The 19,467-nt window shown below is 40.8% G+C and overlaps 1 protein-coding gene across 1 annotated transcript; it reads right to left on the reverse strand.

Annotated features, from left to right (window-relative positions):
- Window positions 1-748: 748 nt before the first annotated feature.
- dmgdh (dimethylglycine dehydrogenase) lies at window positions 749-17,818 on the reverse strand. The gene is made up of 16 exons (XM_020082573.2): window positions 17,582-17,818; window positions 16,863-17,031; window positions 15,342-15,440; window positions 15,093-15,257; window positions 14,699-14,903; window positions 9,050-9,298; window positions 8,748-8,946; window positions 8,075-8,244; window positions 7,814-7,967; window positions 6,378-6,543; window positions 6,125-6,255; window positions 3,301-3,518; window positions 2,558-2,715; window positions 2,403-2,462; window positions 1,715-1,849; window positions 749-1,598 (listed from the first exon to the last, which is right to left on the reverse strand). Exons 1-16 carry the CDS (start codon window positions 17,698-17,700, stop codon window positions 1,386-1,388), a joined length of 2,610 nt encoding a protein of 869 aa, XP_019938132.2. The 5' UTR covers window positions 17,701-17,818; the 3' UTR covers window positions 749-1,385.
- Window positions 17,819-19,467: the final 1,649 nt, after the last annotated feature.

Consider the following 19,467-nt stretch of genomic DNA (forward strand, 5'->3'; position numbering starts at 1 on the left):
AAACAACCAATCACGTGAATGTACGGAAGCCTAGTGTGGGTTATGTCGTTACTAGTGTGTGTGTGTGTGTGTGTGTGTGTGTGTGTGTGTGTGTGTGTGTGTGTGTGTGTGTGTGGTATGATGTAAATTAGGTTTAAGTTAAGGGATAAGGTTTTGATTAGGTCCATAATGAATGTAAGTTAACGCATAAGTCCTAACAAGCAATCTTTGCAAAGTTACATGTGTGCACACTATAACTCAACAAGGCACGGACTAACTGCACATGCACAAAGCTATTAGAGCAGGGTCAGTATTGAGCTGGGGTCTCCCTGTCTGCAGCAATGTTTTCTATCACTTACCTTGACCACAGTGACCCAGTCAAGTTTGATTTTGCGTTGAGTATTATAATAATCTGAAAAATGTCCCACCCTACTCATAATAATATAAATTACACCTGTTTTGCTCCACAGCTTTCTGCGACAGTGTCCCATTCAAACATCCATAAACATTTTTACGTTATGCATGTTGAGGCAGAGTCTGTGCATGTTCACAAGGCATCATTACAATATTACAAAGTAAGCACTGCCTCATTGTGGCATATACAACAAACCCACTGGGATGGTTTTCATTCGGTGTAGTTAATTATCTGTTTGTTAGTTTTTTTTACTATTAGAGTTTTCTTCATGTGGTTTTGCTTTTAATTGATTTTTGGTGTTGATTTGTTCAATTTGTTTGACGATTTCACACAAGGAGAAACCTCATGACAAGGCAGAGTGCATTGCTTTAATTATAAAGGTATCGATGAACACCAATTTAATTAAATACAAGTAAAAAAAACGGATTTATAAAACAATCTTTGTACAAGTTTGCAAACATTCTGTTTCTTTTTGTTGTTGGTGTTTAAAACAGCTTTTCTTCACATGTTGTTATTCTTCGTCATGGTCCCAGAGTGTTCTCATGACCATGAAAACTGCAGCTGCATCATTTGGGACTTTGAAATTAACACAAAAAGCTGATTTTATTTGACCCTTTCTTTTGTTCTGCTCTTTGCAAAAATCTACATCTATTCATTCAATTAAAAAAAGTAAATTGCTCCTCCCACATTTTAAGACACTGTGGTGCTATTGCATTCGTCAACAGTTGTTCTCTCTCAGAAACGCACTCTAAAGATGACTAAGCATTTCTCACTTGATCAACAGGAAGGAGGACAGGAAGAGGAACTAGTCAATGATGTGACTGTGCCTCCTGAAGATGCCACTGAACTCTGAATGCAAACATATCAGTACATGGATTGCACGTGATTCCTCCGCAACATCTTTACACATCATCTCAGACTCTCATTTATAATTCACAGTGTGATCGTTCATCTGTAGCTGCTGACAGACTTATTTGAGGACAGTCCATGCTTATGCTTTGCCCTTTGCTTTCTTCTGCAGCCGGGTCCGTGTGGGCTCGGTGAGGACTAACGGCTCCTGGATGACCATGGCGGGGTATTTCCTCCCCAGCAGTTCCACCTCCACATTCTGGCCCACAGAGCACAGCTCCAGAGGCAAGTAGGCGAACGCCAGGCTCTGCTGGCTGCTGTAGCTGTAGGCGCCGGACGTCGTGTTGCCGACCACCTGATGAGAAACACAAGGGACAAGGGCTGAGTGACCGCAACCTCAAACTAGCCACATGCTACAGGAAGTGTTCAGCAGAAGACTTCAAGAGGCTGGTCACTGTTGCTGTTGCTAACCTTGCCGTTGTACCAGACGGTCTCGTTGCCCTCTGGGTCGATATTATCCGTGTCCAGTGTGATGTAGGACAACTTCCTCTTCAGGCCTTTGGCTTTAATTTCCTGAAGAGCTGCTTTGCCAATGAAGTCAGCAGGCTGGACACGCACAGACACAAACAGTTCACATTGAATTAAAATAAGAATAATCATAAATAAGTATAATAATCATATTTGTATAGCATCTCTCAAAGCAGTCAATACAAAGTGCTCAACAACAAGAATACAAAACATTAAAGGCAACAGGCAAATTAAAACAATAGCATTTAACATTACAGAAAGCAAATGTATATATATATATATATACAAAGAGTATATATATCCCTGCTATATATACAAATGAACACGTGCGTTCACGAAGACTAAAGTATGTTGTTTGTACCCAGTTGGCGTATACAGACTGATGTAAATTGTTTTTCCTCACTTGGAGTATACAGATGTGTTGGATCATGTCCACACATTTATCATTTATTTTATGGCCTAATATTATGGCATTTCTATTATAGTTCTGTAATCGTGGAGAATTCTGGAGGACTTCATCCAAAAGTTGATTTACAGTATTTTAGTCTGGACCATAATGGTGGGAGGCCAGAGCAAACAGCATCTCTAACCCTGACGTCATACACAACTAAAAAGCAAGACAGATGGTTACCTTGTTCAGTTTGATGAAATAATCCAACCCAGCCTCCAGAGGATTGGTATCACAGTTCATCTGAAAAGATCAACAAGTTAGCAAATGACCACTCAAAATGTCTAGGTGTGTGTGTCTGTGTCTGTTTGTGTGTGTGTGTGTGTGTGTGTGTGTACCTCAGCTCCCCAGCCCCTGAAGCCTTTCTCCAGTCTGAGGGAGGACATGGCGTAAGTGCCGAAGTTGTCGATGCCTTCGTCTTTTCCTGCTTCCATCATGGCCTGATACACAGCTGCCATGTTCTTCTGGTCAATGTACAGCTCCCAGCCGAGTTCACCTAAACACACACACACACACACAGGGACATGCAGTATCACCATATGCAGTAGGCTATTGGTGGGGGGATGACATGGGATGCGATCCTCGGTGAACAAAAATGACAGAAACTTCATCCTCTCTCAGCCACCCCCATCACCTCTGAGAGACAGGGCTGCGTGTGCACATAGAGAAGTGCTGCTAACTAAATCACAGGATGGCCGGTGACTGCTCCTGCAAAATGATGTAGTTTGCAAGAAATTACAACATAGTCCATACAAGTAAACAGCTGTGGGACGACATGATTACTCATCATTATTTATCTCCCCTATTTTATGTCTTCAAGATGCTGATGGTCAAACTACTCCCTGAGTACATCAGCTCTCGATGAGTATCATCTACATCCACTGCCACCAAATCTGTATTTTGCTGGAGTACATTACATTACTGTTTGCTCAGTGCAAGATGTTTTCTTCGCGTGTTTTCATATGCTGCTGTCGTTATGTTCGAACTCAACTCAACTTGCCTGATGAGCTAATTAACTGGATTTTTTATGAACAGGAGCAACAAAAGAATGATTTAGAACAAACAGGGAGTGGCTCTGTACCGGTGTAGGAGATCCTGATGGCCCGGACAGGAACGCCGGCCAGGTTGATTAACTTGCATTGGAGAAATTTGAATCCCGCGTCGCTCATATCCTCATCTGTCAGTTTCTGAAGAACTTTGCGCGAGTTTGGTCCCGCAATGCCCAGCACGCCAATATCATCTGTAACGTTGCTGATGTCCACGTTGTGTCCACCATCTGCAGCTTCTGCCTCTATCCACCTTAAAAGCATAGCACAGCAAAGACGTTTTAATATTAAGCATCTTTATAGCAACTACAGTGGTTACACTATTGCCTGGGGGGGTTCTCTGTGTACTCCAGCTTCCTCCCACAGTCCAAAACATACAGATTATGGTCAGGTTAATTGGAGACTCTGAACTGACCGTAGGTGTGAATATGAATGTGCATGGTTGCATGTCTCTTTATGTTTGGACCCGTGATGGACAGGCCATCTGTCCACAGTGTGTACAGCGTCGGAGTCAAACCCCTCAACTGCCTTGGTGGTAAAGTAACTGTAGTGACTTCCCTCATTTGTAATCTTGTAGCATCACCACTAGAGGTCGCTCCACAGCGTAAAATTGTCCTTCACTCCCTCATGCTGGGCAGGGTTGTTACAGTGAAGGAATGATGAATGATTTTATATGCTCCCTTCTGGTTGGAGCAAACGGAGAGGCATTGTGTTAACAGCTGCTGAGCGGTCTAAAGTTTCTGCGGCATAAAACAGACTGTGAGAGAGTTTCATTCTGCACAGCTTAAGAATCAAATGATGCATGTGTCTATGTGTGTGTGTGTGACAACTGAGGAACATTTGCTGCAACATACAGTATGTACTCTTTTTGTGCTGGGACACTGACTACTGAAATGTTGTTCTCTACTATTGTGCTACGTTTTGCAAAGATGCATCAAAATGGAAGAAAGTAAGTTCATCTATTATAAAAAAGAAATATTACAAACTTCAACTCGTCCAAAGGGCTTAGCACAGGAGAACAGATGGAAGGGAATGTACGAAAGAAAGTGGAGACATTTCTGTAACATCTGTGTGTGATGGGGGATGAATCAGTCAATGTCAACAGGGTTTCCTAGCACAGAGGTTAGGTCATAATAACGGGTTTCATTGCAGAAGCTCGGCTTATTTTATATAACTGGAAGAGCCCACATGAACCAAAATGTACAGAGTGGCTTAAACTCCAACAGAGGGCACAGAGTACTTGTTAGCAGACTATCAGGGATTACTGGGTTTCTTCTTTTGACTGCTTCCTTTTTTATATATAACTGTCTCTAACTGTCCATTGTATTCTTATTTTAGAATCTTATTCTAGATTACTTTACTGTGTCAGACTTGTACCATCTGTAATCTTTATATATAAGTGTTAAAACAAATTAAATGACAAAAAAGAGCCATCACACATTAGCTTAAAGTGACCAAAATTCATACGGTTGCAAATTAAAATGAGTAACTTTAATTATAGTTTCTAAAAGTTTCTTTTTCAGATGGCTGTTGTCCTTTGTTTTAACTGTATGTATGTATGTAACTGTACTCATGTAGAACTGGTTGTGTCAAATGACCCGACTGTACACTGTGTACATGTTGTTGTTGTATGAAAAATTAACCTGTGGCATTTTAATGCATATGTCAATAAATCAGGGTAGGGGCATGTCCGGCCTCCAGGCTGTGCATGACCCACGAGACAATTTGATTAAAAAAAAAAAGCACCTACGAAGGACAAACTATTTCTCATGACATTAACTGTCCTTGTCTGAGAGAAATGGACAAAGTGCCTCTGTCTCTGGTTCATTTGAACGGCAGTGATGAAAAGGTCAACCTCAAGTTTCATTACAGGTGGAAACGTGCAGATAAACTGAATGAGTTACTTGGATAAAGTTAATATCCAACAAACATGTAGGCATGTGAGCTGAGATTTTTTGAAGCAGCCTTGCAGCTGTTCAAGCATCGTCTCAAAAGACTAGATTGTTGATATGGTACAAGAAATTCAAAAAGGTTTTGCTGTATTTGCCAGTCAGACATGGCTCTACCAGAAGTGGGGATTTGTTTGAGCAAGTTGTTCTGGCTAAAATCACCGGAGTAGCATCATCATCATCATCATCATCATCATCACTACCACCTGACATCAGACACCTCGCTAAAAAAGCCATCAGATCAGTAATTAAGTAAGGCCCTATTATGATGTTATAAAAATATGATATGAATAAAGCTTTCCCACACACGCAACATATAAACCCTGTTGCATTTTCCCGGAAATTATAGTTTCACTATTTTTCTCTGGGATAATATCAGGTGACGCACAGATGGGAGTATTTCTACAGCTTGGATTGGCATGAAATGTTTTAGCAGATATCTGGTTCCTTTATAAAAGTCAAATGAAAAAGACTGTTTACATTAAAATCCATGATCAGAACGATGATTCCCACAGTGCATTTTAATAAAAAACATCCTCTCAGAGTCCACGTCATACCAAACTAATAAAACCGGTCCCTGTGTTAATTTGTTAACCGCTGCTTATTTTCACCTTTACCAGTTGCATCATCATTCACTTGGAGTCGTGTTTGTGTCCACCTGACAATTCTAAGCCCAGTATTATTTCTCAATTTTGGTCTCTACTGACTCCTGAGGGAAATATCTGTCTCTAAAGCTGCTAAATCCTCTGCTACAGTTACCAGCTGGTTCCTGACTGCATCTGTTTGCTGATGTCAACAGCTTTTTGCTCTGGCCCAAAAAGAAAAGAAAAAGCTACGGAAGCAATGAGAGTGAGACAGCAAAGTTGTTATAACTTGAGCATTATTGTGCATGTGTTTTGATGCATTTCACCTGAGGTCGTGTAGCTCTGACCCTGAGCCAGTGATGAGCAAGAACTCTCCTGGAGCCAGCTGCGTGATGGTGACCTCAGCGAAGACCCGTCCATTGGGTGTCAACATGTGGCTGATATTAGTCTGGCCCACCTGAAAACACACAGGTGAAAGGACACAGAGCCAGAGAGAAGAGAGTTTTTTAATATCACATCCCCAAATCTGTCAACCTCTTACCCAACATTCACAGCTACAGAAAGTTAAGCCTGCTCTACCTTGGGCATGGTGTTAGCAAAGAGACGGTCCAGCAGCTTGTGTGAGTCCTTCCCCTTCACGATGAACTTGGCAAAAGGAGTCAGGTCGATCACTCCCACCTTCTCCATCACCAGCTTGCACTCTCTGCCAACTGGTCCGAACCAGTTGGTGCGACGGAAACTGGGCCTGTGTACAAGCACAATGTGAAGAGCTGCCTTACATCTGGATCCATTATTATTACACAAGTAGCAGCTTTTTATTCCAACAACTGTAATTGGCTTTTTTTTATTAGATTGCACAAATAGTATATGGGTGTGCTAATAAATGAACATTGTTCTAACAGAGAAACAGATTTATGTAGCTATTGCTTAACATTTAAATAGCTCTAAAGGTTCTTGTCATAGGACACTTCAGTAAGCAGCCACCTCCTGAGCAACAGCAAAGTGTAACAAAGTTTACCTGAGGCTGATTAATGTATTAAAGCTGAGTGTTGCACAAATTTAACTTTTTACCAGATGCTTTTTACTTGATGCTTTGTTAAGGGCTCAACAAAGTTACGATGCATTCTCTGTGGATTTCATGTCAATCGATCCTGTAGTTGGTTAAATGACTCAATTTAACCACACCATAAATGTGCCTAATAATACAATATAGTAAAAACTGGGGAAAGTGTATTGCATAGCCACATTATGACTGCTGCCTTCATGTCTGTACAAAGACACATCTCTGTGTCACAGATATGAGCCAAGTCTGCAGCTACTGAGAAGGCCGTCTGAACTCGACACCCCAGGTTTGGTACGAGTCCAAACTTTCAAATATATTATCTAACACAATCTTTGACCATGTGGTTTTTAAGAATTTCATGGTGCATATTTACAGACTCAGATCTGGTGATGTCGTAATGTAATCAGCTGCTCTGTTCTTTGAAAGAAAAGCACAGCTGAATGGTATCTGAATGGTTCTCTTGTCTCGCAGTTTGGAGTCAGTGTAGTCTGTTGGATGATTTGCGTCCAACTGAAAGAGCTGGGAAGGAACTCTGTGCGAGCGCATGTGTTTTTGTTCTCTGAGAACATTGTGTCCTTTAACGTTTATTCTGGCATGACTTCCTTCGCATCACCATCATTTGCACATCATATACATATATGCCGAGCTGATTATCCACACCACAGACTATTGTTGCTTCTTTTTTTATGCACTGGTATGCAAGCACCATCAGTATATTATCGTTCTTTCACAACAGTTATGATAGGGTATTTTAAAGTGCAGAGGTGGATGTGGTGTGGATCTAGGGCAGGGACGAGCGATGTGGCTGGAAGACAGCAATTAAAATGAAATCAGTTATGCAACAAAAGCTAAAACATCCTGTTCAAATGTTTACTTATGGAAATGTTGCTCAGGTCTGAGATATTGTAGATGCAGCTGGTCAATCAAATCAAATTTGACACAGTAGCATTACTTGTATTCTGTGTCATCTCCAGGTTTGTAGAACCAGTGAGGTTGTTCCCAGCCAGCGTGAAAGCCCATAGATCCGCTGTCCTTCAGCAGTTCGTAAACGCCACTTGTTCGGCTGGTTGGCCGGCCAGCGAAGCGCTCCTCCTTGGGGTAACCAACTGGACGCACCGACAGAGTGAGGAACATACAGCAAGGAGTTAATTGGAAGTAAAAAGATAAGAGTTTCCCCAGAGAATTTCCAATATTTTTTTTTTATTCGACTTACCAACATTGTTGAAGCCATAAGACTCTCGAGCTTTGGCACACATGAAAGGCACATCTGCCCATTTGCCGTAGCGGTTAGGGTCGCATTCAATCAGGTCATAAGGAGGCTCTCCATTCCTGATCCAGTCACTCAGGAACTTGCCGATACCACCAGCATGGATGACTCCATATCTGAACACATGAATTATCTTTATTGGTCTTCAACTAAAACGGTGTTGAAAAAGTTTGAGATTAATTAAAAAATAACTTTTGACAACAAAAGCTGTGATCAAATTACTCTTACAATTCAAAGTGCATCATGCAAGAGCATGCATCTGCAGAATCACACATTGTAGCCCCTGATTAACGAAACAGTTTCCTCCTCTGACCAAGTTTCTCAATTAAGATGGTAATTTAGTTAGTTGACCTGAAGCAATGCTGTTGTTAAGAAGCTTGTTATGTTTAGGAACTTTCTGCTTCTGTCAGTATCTCATCTTGGAATAAATTTATTTATGTACTAAATGAATCGACAGATAAGGTACAAAAACATGCAGGTATTTATAAAAACGTGAGTTAGTATAACATTTATATCCATTAATATCACTTTCAGTAAGGTGTCGTTGAAAAAGTTCAGGGATTGAAGGTGACAGTGCAAAAAACCACACTGAATCCACATAAAATCCTTCCACACATACCCAAAGCCAATGGCACACCAGTAGTTGGGAACTCCCTGGTGTGGTCCCACCATGGGCAGCAGGTCAGGAGTGTATGTGATTGGTCCCGACACAATGTTGATAATGTCAGCTTTCTTCAGCACAGGGACCATCTCCATGGCCATCTCCACGTGCTCCATTATCCTGTCAAGGTCCGACTCAAACAACTCCTTACCGAAACCTGTGGCAGCCAGAAGGCACACACGGTGGAGACATGCATGTAATCTACAAGAAATGTTTTTGCAGTTCTTGAATGTGTCGACAAAGCTTCGCGGAGGACAGACCTGGAGGTACACCATCTCTGACCCAGGAGTCCTGCAGCACCATCTTCTCCATCTTTTCATACGGTCCAAACAGCAGGCCGTCTCTTTCCTGACGTAGGTAGTAAGAGCCCTCCAGGTCTCTGATGACAGCCAGCTCCTTCTTTAGAGCCTTCACCTCCGGCACTGTTGCTGTCACTACGTACTGGTGATGCACTGGGATGGTTGGGTGATCAAAACCGATCAACTGTCCCACTTCCCTGGCCCAGAAACCTGTGGACCAACAGAGATTAGATAAAACACTTTAACACGATGGATACATTACTTGATGAAGTTTGAACTGAATGTAGGTTTTCTTTTAATTGACCAAATTAGTTATTTTTGATGATGCATATATGTTCATTACTGTGCATGAGCTGCCTCATGTTTATTCTGTAGCAATTAAAGGAATAGTTCAACATTTTGGCAAATGCACTCATTCCCTATCTTGGTAAGAGTTAGATGAGAAGATACATTTGTGCCCTTTCACTGTGAAGCTGGAGCCAGTGCGAGTGGTATTGCTGTTCTCTTTTAACGCTCTGCAAAAAGTGAAACGATTCCTTTATAGCTGCTTCCACGGTACAAATATAAAAAACTGTACGGAGCTGAAACAGTATGTTCTCCAGTTTTATTGCCTCTATACGTGATGTACAAAAAGTGATGAATGAATAGTGTTTCCAAGTGCCACCTCCTGCAACACCCCTCTTTTACCATTTGGTATTCAAGTGAATTCAGGCACTGTTCCTTGTGAACCCAGTGCACTTATTGTAGCACAACTAAATACTGTGAAGCCATGTACACACAGTCATCTTCATTAACTTAATCACAGATACGTGTAGATAACCTGCTGTCCTACACCTGCTGCCTGACAGACTTTCCACCACACCTTCATTGTCTTTTTAGATATCATGCCAACAGATCAGAAAGCAGGTCATTCCCAATAAATCCCCCAAAATCCTGCAATACAACAAATGCTGCAAAAACACGGTGTCAACATTTTGCATTGAAATTATTTGAGCAGCATTTCTGCCACTGCGCCTTTTTGTGGATTATCCAGACTTCACGGGATCACCATTTCTGATCCATTGCACAGGTGGAGGATGAACTATCTGAGAGTGCAAACTCTCCACCTTAAACCAAAAACTATCAGCATGGTACAATCAGGGGTTGTTAAATGTCCATGTTTTTAATAACCAGATCAAACTTTTCACACATCAGACACATTCACACATCAGACACATTCCAGCAACAAAAATAGATAAAAGAGCAGAGACAGATGCACAAACACTCACAGAAGAATGTGGACATGTGCGAAGGAGAAAAAAGCGATGATTTAAAGTCACTCACAGGAGGATTCAAAGTATTTTAAGGGAAGAACTTTTTTTTTTTAATCACCACAGGAATCTGCTGTATTAACATGCTTGCCCTTACAGGATGGGACAACCAAGGTAAACAGGTACACATGGGCTGAAAAGGCAAAGATAAATTGTAACCAAATGTTCAGGTTTGTCACGGGAGCTCAAGCTGATTTAATAAATTGCCCAAAGCAACAGCATCAAGGAGAACTGCCAAGATTTTATTTACTTCCAAAGGGCTATTTGTGAGCAAACAGGATATTATTTGGTTACACAGCATGAAATAGAATTTAACCTCAGGGTTAAAATTATGTAACACTGGCAATTTTTCATTTTGCAGAGTTCCTCCCCAATATTGTAACAGCATCTCAATATCGAGTGGAAATAAAAGTCAGCTGACCGAAATATGGACCAGAATATCAGAATAACAATACATATACTTTTTTAAATTATTATTTATCTCTATATTTATACTCACACATTCAAGCCTGTGTTTATTTCGCTTTTTTTGTGTGAAAACAGCTACATCCATCTCGAACAAAGCTAATGAGAAAAACAGAAAAAGCGTGGGCCTTAACGCTGAAGGAAATGAGTTTTATGAAAACCCTAGAGCTGACAAAAGGTTCCGCTCGCTCAATTTCTTTTGGAGTCAAATGTTTTGCCATCGGAAAAACTGGTTTTATATAACCTGGTTCATACACTCAAACAGCCACAAAACAAATACGCTGTGTGTGTTCTGAGTCTGTATGTGGGAGATGTGACCTCAACAAGAATCAATGTGGACCTTGTGCCAACTCAGCTTCTGTGACCAGAGTCAGCTGGAGCATGTGGACCTGTCCGTCTCTGTCGCTATCTTCAGCCGCGTGTTGCAAGAGCGACACTTGTCAACGGCGCTCCACAAATTCAGCTTCATTTTTAAAGTTTACACCGCAAATTATGTTCATCTTTGTAATAACATGCAAGTCTGCAAACAATTACACTGCAGCATCTATTTATATTCTGTACGTGAACTTTATCTCGAGGTAAATGATGGGGTGGGGGTGCATAAACACAACATGCTGATAAGTGCAGGCAGTTTAGGTAAGAGTGGGGCCTGTTTACCAGGTGGCTGCACAATGGGCCGATTCACTGCAGGTTACACACTCTGAGTCAACAAGCTCAACAACATACAACAAACTTTGAAGCTGTCAGCTGGCAATGCATTTAAATTCCATTTATGAATCTATACTTGTGATACTCAATCAGAATTTGGTGACCAGTAGTTAGTAAGCAAGCAGTTTAAATCAATGAATAAATTGTTAAAACTATTCCATTTTTTAAAAATGTGGATAAACGGAACAGACAATGAAATATAAAGAAGAAAAAGTATACTGAGAAGAAACTGAGCGGAAGCACAAATCGTGTTGCATGGAAAAACAATAGTACTGAAATCCATGTATGTTTTTAATTTGATGTCAAATGGAAACGGATAAGATGTATAGATTTAGAGGGACATATATATTTAGAAAAAGTGCCGGCTCCTGTTCACACAATGCTCAAAGCACTGCTCTCCTCTTGTTGGTCCCAAAACTGATCTGGGGAAACTGATCTTATTGGAGGGGGGGGGGGGGGGGGGTTCACATTCCAAGGAACATGACCTTTGAATTTTATTTAGACTTGCTGGTCAGGGGGGGAACAGCCCATAGTATGAAGTTGCGGAAATAATAAATGGGGGAAGCAGATTCATTGACTGGAAAATAAAAAAAGTATGCGTCTCTGTGGAGGCGGAGGTGGAGAATGAGAGCATTATGAATAAATAAAAAAAGAAAAGAATAAGGGGAGGAAAAGTTGAACTCAAGATGCTTGGTGTTGTGCATGCTCAGCAAAAAAGCTGCCTGTTGGTTTTCAGCAGTACGTGAGCACAATGCGTTTATAAAAAGACTGGGGCCACTATTGTTTCTTGGAAACTGTCTGCCTTGTTATCTGGGGTATTTAAGAATGATTTTTTTTTAACTAGCTCATTTACCCCTGCAGCCCACAATGCATCTGCTGTTGCATGGGAATATGAAATGACAGGCACAAACTCCACATGGCGACCCTGAGTTTGGAGCGCGACTTGCAAAAGCCATTTAACACACACGACTTAGATTTCAATGAAAGCCGCTCAGCTGCAAACTCATGGACATTAGATTGACGTGTTTGTCACTGCACATAAAAAGGGAGCATCAGCACAGCGGCAAAAAAGATAAACCCGACCTTCAGGAGGAGTGCATGTGCTGCTGCTTCAAGATTGGATGAAATCTGAACTGCTGGCCTACTTGGATTGGCCGACTGTCCCAGCGACGGCAAAGGGCCAGCGGGGCCCCAACAACATAAACTGGCTTCAACCAGAGAACAGAATGTGCACATTCAGGTGGAAAACACGGAGCGCAGAAGATATGCATGAGATGTTTCATGAGCACAAATGTTTATGATGCCATTTACAGTTTAGTGCTTGAAAGTGTGACTGGAAATTTTAAGGGACAGAGAGTTTTTGCATTCGTTGCTCCAGGTTTTCTGCACGGCTCATCCAATGTCACGTAGATTATAATTGAATACATGTTGTATGGTATGAAAGAGCATTTATTGACATTCATCACAGTCCTACTACTTCTTCTGTCACTATACCTCTCAGTTGTAGGAAACAACAAATACCTCCACCATGAGATTATGTTTTCACCCCTGTCCCTTTGGATTTTCTATTAATTGGTTTTATTTGCATAAACGTTTTGGATTACCATAAAACCTGGTGTGGATGGGACATGGGCCAAGAAAGAACCCATCACATTTTGGCGCAAAAGCAGACAAAGGAGCGGATCATGACTTTCTTTACATTTTTAACAAGAGTATAATTCTTTAACATTGTAAGGAGGCAGCTTTTTGAGATTTTTAACAATTTCCCTGGGAAATTCATGGATGTTAATGAAAAAATCAGGCATATGACTTGTATGTAACATAAGTCTGAGACAGTGGTATTGGAGACCGTGGTACTGGAGACAGACAGACAACACCTACAGACACTGTGCATAGTTGAGCTTTGACCTGTTACACATCACTTGAAGGTCTAGAACTCTTGTCGTTAACGACACAAGAAAATTGTGACGGAATTCTAAAAAATATTATATATAAAAATGAGTAATGAGTAATAATATATTATTATATATTACTTTATAAGTAATGAGTAATGCAGTGGTAAGCACTGTCACTTTATGGAAAAGTGTGAAGTTTACTATGTCTGTCTGGGTTGTCTTTGTCCAAAGACAGGAAGACTGAGGTTAGACTAATTTGGGACTTTAAATTGCCTGTGTGCATGAATGGTTGTTTGTCTCTATAGTGAAGTGAACCCTACGATACAGTGACAACCTGTCCAGACTGAACCCCGTCACGCACACAGTCAGCTATGATTGGCTCCAGCTCCCTGTGACTCTTGGATGGATGGATAGATCAAATCAGGCATTATTCAGTGGATATCATATGATTACTAGCATATGCTTCGAATTACATGTGGTTTTGTTTTGCATTTCGGACCCTCAAAATATACCTGCATTTACATGTTGTCAATGTATTCAAATATAGTTAATGCTGTTTAATATTCAAGGACTCGTTCAGACTTTGGTCTCTTTTTGCAGCTTTTATTTGTATTTTATATTGTATTCTATACATTATATTATCTATCGGTCTATCTATAATGTTTGTTGGTTCATATGTAAATGAACGCAGTGCCAAAAAAAGACACATACAGTTAACTGAGATATGTTACACAATAACCTCTACAGACGAGGCAGAGAAACTAAAGTGATTTCCTGAACCTCACCAGATAAACAAGCGACAGCAGGAAAATCCCCCCTGAACTGGTATGACCCAGTTCAAGCCAAGACTCTTCTCCCTGAACTGTGTGAGCAGTGGTCTGTGTGGGCAAAGGTCTCCTGCTGCTGAGTTTGCATAACAACAGGTATAACAACAAGATAAGGTAGAGCAGGACCTCTTTTTCCTCCGAATAATGGACGTAATGTAAAGTTATATACAGATAGTAGGGGTGTAATGATTCACCAAATCAGATCTTGATTATTGAGCTCCAGTTAAGTTATTTTATTTTAACTCTTCTGAGTAGAAGATACCTGGGGGGTCATATGTATTATAGTTTCAAGCTGAAACTGCACCAGAAAGGAAGCATAAACATCAGCAATATCCATGTTTCTGAAAAACATGCCAGTTTCCCATTTTCTCTGGTTTGAGAGAGGATGCACGTTTTAACACTAACCTGAAGCATTGACAATGCGGTTGGCACGGATCGTTCCATGAGGAGTCAGGACGTCCCACTTGCCATCAGCGGTTGGAGTGAGGGCAGTTACCGGGGCTGGATTGTAGATCTGGGCGCCGTACATACGAGCCCCAGCCGCCAGAGCCATGGTCAGAGAGTAAGGGTCAATGTGGCCGTCTCCTGGGGTGTACAAACCTGCCAATACCTGAAAATATACACAACAGTTCAACACGTTCAACACTAATTGGGGGGTACGAGTTTTCTGAACTGGAAGAAGTTTGTGATTCTTTCCCCACCTGTAATCTTTGAGCACTGAGTACAGGTCTATATATATCACTGAAGAAACAAATGTGTATGGGGATGCATTAGTAATGTTGATGTGGTCCACACAGACCTTGTCAATGTTGAGCAAAGGGAAAAGCTCGTGGACTTTCTCCGGTCCGATGAAGTACTGTTCCGTCACATGCCAGTGCGTGCGGGTCATCTGGTACCTCATCTCATCCACCCGGGCCGCTGTCGAAGCGATACGGACGCTGCCGGGCTGGTGAAAGCCCACCGCCTGCAGGGAGACAAATGTGAATGTCGTGCAGGCGCACAAACAAACATTTCATCATAGTTATCGAAGATGAGCGAAGAGACTCACCTGTCCAGTTTCAGCCTCCAGAGTCTCGTATAATTTAATGCTGTCAGAGTGGACGTGCTTGAGGTTGATGCCAGGGTGGTAGTATGTTGTCAAACCAGCCTGGAAAACAAAACTAAATGAATTAAAAGCAAATACAGGGCAACATTATTATCAACGTGGAGTCATGTTTGTGTCCACCTGACGAGTGTAAGTCCAATATTCACTGTCCTTTTAGCTCTGTTTTTGGTTTCTACCACTAAAGGAAACTATATCTGGCTCTTTAGCTGCTAAATGCTCCACAGTGAAAGTATTAAAAGCTTCCTAAGTTCAGCAGCAGCACAGCTACATCAGAAATCAGTAAAGTTGTGATCCAAAAACCAAAACATTGAGGTAAAAGAGGCTAAACATCTTCCTAGTGACAACTCTTACATGCACAAAGTCATTCGATGCAATGTTAATAAAGAATAAATATTGATTATATCAGCGTCCATTCTATACAGTTATACACTGATTATTTTTTATTGATCATCTTCATTAAGATTTTTAATGGAAAGTAGCATCTTTAAATCTTATTCATGTCTGCGTGTGTTTACTCTGGGTGCGTCTCTCTGAGGGAATATCAACCTGGCAACCCACCTGTCACCCAGTGCATGCTGGGATGGATTTCACGGAAGTAGAGAGTAACCAAATAGGAGTAAAGCCCCCCCCCCCCCACTGTCACATAAAGCATGTTCATACTGTTACAGTGAAGTACATGAAAGTGAATGAGTGACAGCGTGGAGGGGTAAGTGGGTCAAGACCCCGAATGCCTTGAAAACCTAGAACGTGACAGATGCTACGACTGAATGACACAAACAGAAGTGCGAGTAAACACCTTCACTAAACAGGCTGCTGAGGAAAAACCACTCCATGCTTTTATTTTCTAGTTTCATTAAAAGTTCAGCCGTCACTATTCCTACTAGTCAAGTGTCTGACTAACAGACTAATTAGAATTGTCAAGAAAAAGTCTCTTCATGTTGAGACTTGTGGCTGTGCCATCATTCCAGCCTCTAACTTGTGAGAACTTGCTTTTTACCTGGAGAGCTGCAGCGATTGGTTGATTTATTGAGTAGGAGGAAATTAATCTGCAACTGTTTTAATATTCTCTGGTTCCAGTTTTTTAAATGGGACATTTTCCTGTTTTTCTTTGCAATAAATTGTAGTTAATAAAAGCTCTCTTGGCTCTGAACATGTTAAACAAATGTAAATAATAAGTAAAACAAGCAATTTAAGAATACAATTATTCTTAAAATAATTAAAAATAATAGATTAATCTAGGATCAAAAGAAAATGAAAATAACTGTTAGAGCCAGTCGTACATTTATGGGATATAATTTGGATTATATTTATATGTAGTCATTAGATGCAGGCCTAACTTGAAATGTGTTAGAAGCAGGGAGTGCAGCAACATATGCTCCTTCCCATTCATGAACCTGGGGACATTTCAGACCAGCATGGTGCGTTTCCCCTAGAAGAAAGAAACGCAGGCTGTGGTAGACGTACAGCGTGCCAGGTGGATCCAGCCGTCAGCTCAGACTTCTCCAGCAGCACCACGTCCTTCCTGCCAGCTTTGGCCAGGTGATAGGCCAAGCTGACCCCCACACATCCACCACCGATGATGACGGTGTCCGCTGTGTCCTTCCACCGCTTCCCCAACACCAAGGATTCATCGCTGGAGAAAAGTAAGAAAGAAACGGAGGAGTTAGATTATTTTTCATTGATTACATTTTCAATTTCATTATTGAACCAAAAGTCAAAACTATCTTTTGATACTCACTCAAGTCTGGAAAAGAAATGTAAGAAACTAGAAATCTGTAATATTTGAATTTACTTTTACAAATATTATGCCAATGCATTTTCTGTGAAGTGACTAATCAGCTATTGGACTAATGGTTGCAGCTTTAAAGGAGATAGGTGAATACATATGGAGAATTAGTGTACATATACGCCATGCAAAATATTGTGCAATGCCAGCAACCACAGACTGAAGTCAACATGAACATATGAGGTGACTTACATTGACTCTAAGCATCTAAACAATAATCTCCAGACAGGTTCAGCTGCAGGACTCAACCAACTTTACGCATGGAACTACAGCACTGGAGAGATTTAATTCAGCTTTCAACCCGCATGAGTTTAATAGTCTTCACTAAAACGTCTTACATGTAAATTCTACATGTGATGTGATTCACTTCCATATGTAAACTGTCCAACAGTCTCACCTCTCAGCGTGTTTTCTTGTCGTGCAGCTGATGGTCCTCAGAGGAAGCCGAGCAGTCCCACGACACGCGGATAAATCTCTCCGCAGCTGAACTTTCAGCAGGTTTAATATTCGAGACATGATTATAGAAATATATATATATTAAAAAACTATATATGTGCGGCTCAACGCATACACAACACTGCAGTGTCCTGCGTAGTAACTAATATCCCTCCTCTGCGCCTGCACGCAGCCACGTTGGCACGCCCACATGTCGAGAACCAAGTCAGGACGAAACTTTACCCAGAACAACCCTCAACCAAATTAACACTTGCTGTGCCACCGCCCCCAAATATAGGTCACACACACACACACACACACACACACACACACACACACACACAGACACACTCACACACACACACACACACACACACACACAGACACACACACACTCACACACACACACACACATCCCCCTGAACCTGACAGCAATAGATCTGGATCATCACCATAGACAGTAGGGTTCATCATCTGAGAACCATGAATGTTAATCAATTTAATATTTGTTTATATATTAAGTCACAATGATAAAAATAGAATAGATACCAGTCAAAATATATGCAGCATGTATATGCGTGCACATAAATAACAGTCGAGACATTTGACCTGGAAGTGTCTGTTTGATCCAGTCTGAACTCTCCACAAAGAAACATCTATCTCTGATTGGTCCTTGAGCCTTTTTATTGCAACACAGCCTCCTGGATCAGCTGCAGCAGGTTTGAACCGGACAGGTATCCTGATAAGTGCAGTGCATTTCTTTACTGGACTCATCGTAGCTCTCACTGAGGGGAAAAGCTCAATGATCGTTTGACAGGAAAAGGATCAATTCTACCGATCAGTCTAATGATCAACTCACCCGCAGGATTGGAACTGAGACCATGGGCCAATTTAAAAAAAGACAGACTTTGACTGTACATCCACTTCAAATGGATTTCTAAAGTCATTGTGCAGAGATGTCAACTTCAATTATGGGTGAACTGAGAAAAGTTTAAACAAAAACATGGCTGGCCTGTTTGCCAACTGTTACAACTGACATTTTATTTCGAAAGTTCAGTTAAGGGGATTTAAAAAAAGGGCTGAAGAACTCAGTCAGATTAAAAAAATAATAATAATAAAAACTCAGTGGCTGTGCAACTATAAAGGTCCAAGTGGATCAATTACCAACTTTTTTGATTCTTATCATCTGTTTTTCAACGATTTCTATCCTCCTTTTTGTGGGAAACACAATATCTGGATATTATATTTAAAAAAGCACATTCGCATTTGTTTACCTTACTGGATTATTACAAATCACGTGGTAAAAAATAAACCAACTGTTGCCCCCTGAGGGTAAAGAGACAAGTTGTGAACTGGTTATGAATGATAAACAGATGAGATGTGTGTGATGTGGTCACTGCTCTTAGAACATTTTAAAAGCCTGGCAGCTCTTTGTGATTGTCACTTGCTGATACCAGTTTTCAAATTTAGAATCTTTCAATGGAACATATTTTCAGGTTTTCAGGAAAAACAATTCTGAAACTTCCAGAACAAAAAAAAAATTGTTAGTTGAGAAAACAATCAGTAGATTGATCAAAGATAAAGATAATAGTGAGTTGCAACCCTGGGGAATTACTTCTCATACATTATTGCAAATAGGAAAATGTAAAAACTCAAAACAGAATTATCAGACCACTTTTAATTCGATGACAAGTGGCAGAAAAAGTAGATGTAGGAAAAAGCATTTAAAGCAGGGCTACTGAATACATGGCCAATATTGAAGCTTTAGATATAGTTTCCATATTCTCAAGTTCTCTTTAAATAGTATTAAACAGATTATTGTTAAATGTGTGCAGGAGCTGAAATATT

Source organism: Paralichthys olivaceus, chromosome 18 (assembly GCF_024713975.1).
Source record: "Paralichthys olivaceus isolate ysfri-2021 chromosome 18, ASM2471397v2, whole genome shotgun sequence".
In the NCBI taxonomy this organism is placed as follows: Eukaryota; Metazoa; Chordata; class Actinopteri; order Pleuronectiformes; family Paralichthyidae; genus Paralichthys; species Paralichthys olivaceus.